This window comes from Melanotaenia boesemani, chromosome 17, assembly GCF_017639745.1.
Source record: "Melanotaenia boesemani isolate fMelBoe1 chromosome 17, fMelBoe1.pri, whole genome shotgun sequence".
Lineage (NCBI taxonomy): Eukaryota > Metazoa > Chordata > Actinopteri > Atheriniformes > Melanotaeniidae > Melanotaenia > Melanotaenia boesemani.
In genome coordinates this window covers 19,919,446-19,927,055 of record NC_055698.1, presented here as the reverse complement: position 1 = coordinate 19,927,055, position 7,610 = coordinate 19,919,446, and the positions used below count along the sequence as shown (strand labels likewise).

Below are 7,610 nucleotides of genomic sequence, written 5' to 3'. Positions count from 1 at the left end.
GGCCTAAGAGACACAGAGCCATAAACCTGACGTGACCTCTGACGTGGAAGAGTTTAAATTAAAATTACAAGGTTTTCTGGATGCCAATAAATGTAATATGTTTTTTGTCTGTCACATATAATCATATATATATATATATATATATATATATATACAAATCACAACATGTGTTCATGTGTTCCCATCAACTGAAGCTATTGGGGCAGTTCAGTTAATGTCCACTTTCCTTTGATTGGTCAGTTACAGTGGCTGGATTAGGCACTACTGACAGGCCTGCATAAACTCTGCTTAAATTCAAATTTAGCTAAATCTGAATTGCAAATTTCATTGGCTAATACATTTGTTTATACCCACAGGTGCAAGACAAACCTTTTATTTCCTTTTGTGGTATTTTTGGGCCAGTCCTTGCATGTCAGTGATACATAAAACAACACAGATTTAGGTGTTGTTTTTACATTTTTACATACTGAAACAGTTTTTAAACTGTAAGTGCGGATGTGTTGATGGGGCTATAGGGACACTAGCCCCTGCTGAGACCTGACCAGCCCCTGAAGTGCCACTGTCAGACTACAATGTGAAGGAAACTCAAGGGATTAGGACCGAATTGCTGTGTAGCCATAAGAAAACAACCAATCAGTGAGACTAACTGGAGAAAATGGCTTCAGTTTGCTAGGGAGCATGAAGATTGGACTCTGGAGTAATGGAAGAAGGCTATGTTGTCTGATGAGTCCAGATTTACCCTGTTCCATAGTGACGGGCGCATCAGGGTAAGAAGAAAGGCAGATGAAGTGATGCAGCCATCATGCCTACTGTACAAGCTTGTGCAGGCAGTGCTATGATCTGGTGTTGCTGCAGGTGGTCAGGTCTACATTTAGAAACATTATGCATCCAAAGATTGAGGTCAGCTGACTACAAAATATAATAATAACAATAATAAGTTTTTCCATTATTATTGCCCTGATGGCATGGACATATTCAAAGATGACAATGCCAGAATTGTCCTGAAAGAGTGATTTTTGAGCATGGGACATTTTCATACATGGACTGACCACTACTGAGTCCACACTTTGACCCAATTGAGAATCTTTGGGATGTGCTGGAGAAGGCTTTGCTCAGTGGTCGGACTCTCCCATCAATACAAGATCTTGACGAAAATAAATCTTGTGACATTGCAGAAGCTTATCGAGAAATTGCCACTGCAAATGCTGCTGTTATCAAAGCTGAAGGGGGTACAACAAAATATTAGAGTTGGTTTTATGTGTGTTCAGGTTCCTGGGTCGTAGTCTTCCTTCATGTGCTCTATTATCTGTTCCTGGTTGATGAGTACACTTGGCCTGATTTGTCATTCATGTCACCTGCTGTTAACTGCTTTTGCTGTGTATTTATAATTGATGGTTCTAGTCATTCCTTGTCAGATCCTTGCGGTTTCTTCATGGTTTCCCTGTTACGGGTTGTCAGAGTTTTTCATGCTCCTTTTTCAGTTTTAGTTTCGAGTTGAATGGTGTTATGTCAAGTCTTGTTTTTGATGCTGGAATAAATCACCCATCATCTGCACTATTCTGCTTCCTGTCCTTAACTGCCTGCAAGTGGGTCCGCACACTTCCCCCCAGAAACCATTACATATTTCTCCTAGTTTTAAATGTGTTCTATGTGAGGTTTGGAACATGGTGAAACATTATGTCTATCTCAGAGAAAAATGAAACTCAAACTTTAGGTGGATATCTTTTTCACAATGCAGTGCATCATATGAGAGCTAGAACCACAACATAGTGACAAACTGTTTTTGTCAGTATCTTAGCTGCAATAACATTTTGAATTTGTAGCTGGCCATAATTTTGGGTTTGTTCTTTATTGTTTCAGCATCTGATTTATTGTAGAAAGTGCTGCAGTTTTGACTGATTCCTTTTACTTTATCCAAGCTTCACCAAACGTGGCAAACACCCATTTTCAAATAGATTGCTACTTTCAAAGTCACTGCTGAGAAGAAAAATGGTTCCACTTTTAAAATGGCATTTGAGAAGATACATAAATGCACAAACACACAGAGATTCCTTCTTTTATTTGTGAGAGGCCTCATTTTTTTTATTTTACCTACTGACTGATCATATTTGATGGAAGATTTTGACACAAAGCTAGCTGGAAGTTTGGTGTGTTTTTTTTTTATGAATTTTACCAAAAAATAGCCTACATTTAGCAAATTTGTCATGTAAAACATCCCCAGCATTGCACTTGGAATAGCATTGCCTATATTTAGTGAGAAGGTACATTCCAGTTAATAGTTTGGACACACTTATCCATTGGATTTAGTGAGAAAGTGAAGACTTTTGACTGGTGCTGCATGTTGACAATAACTTCCTAGTGGTGTAATCAGGCTACAAAGTTCAAATCATGTTTGTTTAAATGAAAGTTGAGTTTTCTTCTGTAATCTGGCTCAGGCTTTATCAGTACAGTTTTTGGTCTTACTGTTCTCTGAAGAAACTTTTTGTGTCCATCCTGTATTTCCCTTTTGGAAAAATAAGTTAAATAAATTTCCTTTGTTTTGAACTTTTTTCAGCTGGAAGTCAATGATCATTCGAATAATAGGAGACGCAGGGAAGTCCATGCATATGATTCCAAAGCGCTGGTTCAAGTCCGTCTTGCCTTGCAGATAGTCGTACAGCTGGGGGTTGATAAGCTGCGCAACGCTTCGTGGATGGGCAAACAAACCAGCTCCACTGCTGTAGGTGAGAAAAATCTGTGCCATGTTTCCTGAGGGCGATGCCTCCAGGTGGTTATAGACACTCTCCCATTTCTCATCCAAATGAAGAAGTGTGGGCACCTGCACAGAACAGGAAATATAGCATAACTCAAAAGCATTTGGGGTCATTTCAGAAAAGATTTTAAGCAAGACAAACTTAGATCACATGAGAAGGTAAACGCAGATTAATACAACATGGAAATAATGTTGTCTTCAACATAGGGAAAAAATGTTGACAATTCTTGAATGTAATATTAGGAAAGTTAAACTATTTAACTACAAATACTAAACAGGCTGTTACACCTTCAAGCTATTTTTCTTGAAGGAATTGATTGTTGTGTAAATGTAACATGGACATGTTTTAGGATACCACCTTTTGAAGGCGCAAAATGTTAAATCGAATATTTTTACATTTGAATGGAAATTCCATTACTTTTTAACCAGTGTTTCTAGTATTTTTGTTAAATGGTGACAGGTACAAGACTGCATCTGCAATGTAATGCTGTTAAGTTTATTAGTCATCTACTAATAAAAGTGATGATATCTGCATGTGACAAGCTCAGACTGATTTCAGAAACCTGCAACATCATTATATAGATAACCTCTACAGCAGGCAAAGAAAAGTCTGAAAATTTGAAATAATGAGGGGGGGAGTGGTGCAACAATGGGGAGCTAAATATATATATATATATATATATATATAAACGACAAAAAGGAAGTTTGAAGTTTTAGGTGTCAGAAGATGATAACAAAGAGTCCCGAGCTCCTTTCCAGGTCTTAAAATAAACCAAGATAAATTATATATTTGGTGTTATCCATACAGAGCATACCAACTGTCAAGCATAGTGGTGGATAGGTGATGATTTGGCTGGTTGTGCAGCCACAGGACTTGGAAACTTTGCAGACATTAAATACTTTCTAAAAATACTTTTTTCTAAAAACACAGAAATGATTGATAATTAAATGCCAGTCCAAGTCATGTTGTGGAGGAACAATGGCTGATGGCAGGAATGACTTCCTGTGTTTTATCTGTCTGGCAGCATACTTGAGAGAAGAAGCCTCTTATGAAACACACTGTTGCTTCCTCACTGTGTTGTGTAGAGTGTTCAGTAACTTGTGCAGCATTTCTCTCATACAAGCAGATCTAGCAGTTACAGATCAGCCTCCAGCAAAGAGACAGCCCTGTGGATTAGTTTGTTCAGTTTCTTGAAGTGTCTTGCTCTGATGCTTATGATAACTAAAGTATTCAAGAGTCAAATATAAAGCTTTTGGTTAAAGCTTGACCCAAATAGGGTTTTGCAACAGGACAGGCTCTCAAACATGACCCTATTTACAACAACAGCATCAAGAATCAAGGTCTTACAAAAGGCAAAGTCCAGACCCTGACCTGACTGAAAAGCTGTGATGGGGTATTAAGATACAGCTTATTAGCATTTAAATAAATAAATAAATAAAACAAATTTTCTGCTTGTGCTCTCTATGATTTTAGAAGTTTTGCGTCTAAATGTGAAAGTAAATAAAGTGTCTATCTCTGTAGAGATAATTTTCACATTGTTGACAGATGCTTATCTTAATCTAAACCTGCCAGTTTATTCCTATTTAGGGGGATACAATTTAATTAATATCAAAACTTTATACAAAATAGGATAAACAATATCAATTCCTCATACCTTCCAGTCATCTGCTATGTCCAGGGAGCCATAGCGCATCCCCAAGTCTGGCCCAGAAAAATCTTGCAGGATAATGAGTTTCCCTCTGGCCATACCCATGGTTGGCACCAGTCTGCTGTGCCACAGCAGATCCCAGTGAGCGTAGCGATGGATGTAGTCGACCACGGCACCATAGATGTCATTTGTCTCACTGAACTCTTCTTTTACACGCATCAGTACTGTCTCAGTTGGATACTCACGCAAGAAGTCAGCCACACCCTCCAGTACATGGCCAAAGTGCGCACGCTGGTAGGACACCCCGTGGTGGATGGTGAGGTTCCCATTGACTTGACGCACACGAACATCCAGGAAACGAATGCCAGCACGGAGCTGGCTGGCTAGGCTCCAGCTCTGACACTCGGCATACACCCCACCATACAAGGCCATGGTGTTGTGGGTCCCTGGCATGGTGACTGCAGACAGGGGCTGGTTATCAGGGATACTGGACATCCACGATGGGTTGAGAAACTCCGGGTTTGATGTGTCATCATAGTCAGGCCTCTGAACTGCACTGCAGCTCAATTCAATAATTCTAAAAACCAAAGGAAAGAGATTTTTCGTGTGATATTTATTTTCTTTATAAATGATCGGGGTTAAAAGAAGTGGACAGAGACTTTTCTCTTTCAGAGTTAATAAAACTATAAAAAAATTCAAATACAGATTTTATGTTATATGTACGATGGCCCTGAGAGAGTTCAAGGACATAACTTGTTAACAAAACAAAACAAAACATAAATTTTAGACCAAAATGCTAAAATCCTTACACTTTTGCATACATTTTGAAATGTATTCCACAGACAGTTTTAGCTTGTAGCAAATGTATGTGATATTTTAAATGAACTTACCCCAGCAGGATCATCAGTTCTGCTAACAACTTGTGCATTTTCATTGGTGTTTGTTTGATGTAGCTCCTCATGTTTATTTTTCCAGTCCTGAGAACAGAAATGAATTAGGGGGAAGGGAAAGGAAAAAGCATTTAGTGTAATGTATTGAAATGAATTTGATTATTTGTGAAACCAGTACCAGAAGACATGATATTATAAACTAAATCTTAAGTCTAAATACTGTTGAGAGTTATCATTGATACTTTGGTCTATAAAATCAGCCATCAATACAAGCCACCAGAAACTAAACCTTTAAGAAATAACTACTGTAAATGTTATTCAGTCTCTTACTTCTGTTATGATACTGACTGCAGATGCTAAGCTAAAGCTATTGTTTGACATAAATTTATCAGAGAAGCGGTGCAACATCAGTTTTCAATTCAAGTATAATTTTGCCAAAAACAATAAAAAAAATAAGCTGTGATCTTGTCACAAAAGTAGGTCAATCAAAATAAAAAATAAGTAAATAAATAGTGAAAACAATTTGATACTGGCCTGAGGTCAGCTTCAGTTCATCCCTGTGTGCCAATTCAATGGCAGGCTTAAAGCCTTCTAATCCCAAAACTGAACCAAACCATCCAGCGCTGCTGTGTCAGACCTGCTGATGTGCTGTTCTGTTTGCTCCAGTTCATACCTGAAACCGGGGGATGTTTGTTCTTAGTCCAGTCCGGTTGCCTGGGGATGACACACAGAAAGAGAGTGGAGTGGAGAAAAAGTGACAGCCAGGGTATTGGCCTGGGGTATTATTGTGAGAAACAGAACAGAGGAGGAGCTGAGCTGCTCACTACAGATGAGGGGTGGGAGCACACCAGTCCAAATACCAGAGGGGATGGGGTGGGAGGTATATTAATTCTACTGTGTTAGAAGTTTGTTCAGTTCATATTAATAAATCCTTTGATTTACAACAGCTATCCATCCATCCATTTTCTATACCACTTATTCCAATTCAGGGTCATGGGAAAGCTGGTGCCCATCCCAGAAACTAACAGGCAAAAAGCAGGGTACATCTGGACAGACTACTAGTTATATCAGCTATTCATACATAATTAAATTAAAGAAGCCTGGATGTAAAAGTCAGGTAAGATTATTACAATAACCATCACATATTTACTCAGGACAGTACCACATATTTGCAAACATGAACTACAGCTGGCTGGTTTCTCATAGTGTTTCTTATCACATAAAAAGAGAGAAAAAGAAGGGAAATAAATTTTTATATTAATCATTAAAATTGGACTTACAGTAATATAGATTACCCAAACAAAGGTGAGGTAAGTAAGATAGAAGTCACCTTGACCTTTCCTTCTTCACAAAATATGACTCAAAGACATATTAAAAGAATAAGCTGCCCCAAAGTGCTTAGTTTCCTCTACAGATGTCACCCACAATTAGGTCAAAACTCACATTCGGCAGTGAACACCTGACACAATGATTAATCTCAAAAGTTTGTATTGTCAAAGGAAATAGGACATAGGTTTAGAGAGTGCTAAGTCTTGAAAAGGACAGCTCAGCAGAGTATGTGTTTGTGTGCAGGTTTGTGTAGTATTTGGAAAAAACTGCAGATGTTTTCCAAGTTCATCTTATATCTCTACCCAGGAAACCAAACATTACACAACAATGTTTGGTCAGCTGCTAATGCAGACCGTAACATACTACAAGTCTTAAAGGAACACACACATGTAATAAGCAGGAAAAGAAATAGGAGGAGCGGATGGTTAAACAACAAACAAAACAAAAACAACACACCCCTTTACGAAATCAACTCAGACTACAATAAGAAAAAAAGGTAGACACCTAATTTTCCAAGTTAATGATGATAAAGAGAAAACTTTAATAAAGCAACTACAAAGAGTTCAGCCAATGGTACAACTTGACTTCAAGAAAAGAATGGCCAAATCAAGATTTGTTAAAAACATCACTGCAAACACATTAGATTGATTTATTCTACAAATGCTAGATTTTTACCTAACCACACACAAACCAGCACAGACTCATTCCTGAAAGTAATAATAACAATTTTTCAGTTTTTTCTGGCCAACATTAACAATGCTGTTTATAATTTCTAAACCTAACCACTTATTCTTACGAGCTAAATCTAGCCAATTTGGAGCGACACTTAAGGCACTGGGCTGCACGGTGATGTGGTGGTTAGCCCCGCAGCTTCACAGCAAGAAGGTTGCTGGTTTGAGCCTCGGCTGGGGAGATGTCTGAATAGTGGCCTTTCTTTGTGGAGTTAGCATGTTCTTCCTGTGTATGCATGGGTTCGGTCCAGATACTCCA

The 7,610-nt window shown here is 38.4% G+C and overlaps 1 protein-coding gene across 1 annotated transcript; it reads right to left on the bottom strand.

Moving 5' to 3' along the window:
* Positions 1-2,055: 2,055 nt before the first annotated feature.
* LOC121656946 (1-phosphatidylinositol phosphodiesterase-like) lies at positions 2,056-6,065 on the bottom strand. Its single transcript, XM_042012208.1, has 4 exons — positions 5,965-6,065; positions 5,292-5,378; positions 4,408-4,978; positions 2,056-2,818 (listed from the first exon to the last, which is right to left on the bottom strand). Exons 2-4 carry the CDS (start codon positions 5,360-5,362, stop codon positions 2,432-2,434), a joined length of 1,029 nt encoding a protein of 342 aa, XP_041868142.1. The 5' UTR covers positions 5,363-5,378; positions 5,965-6,065; the 3' UTR covers positions 2,056-2,431.
* Positions 6,066-7,610: the final 1,545 nt, after the last annotated feature.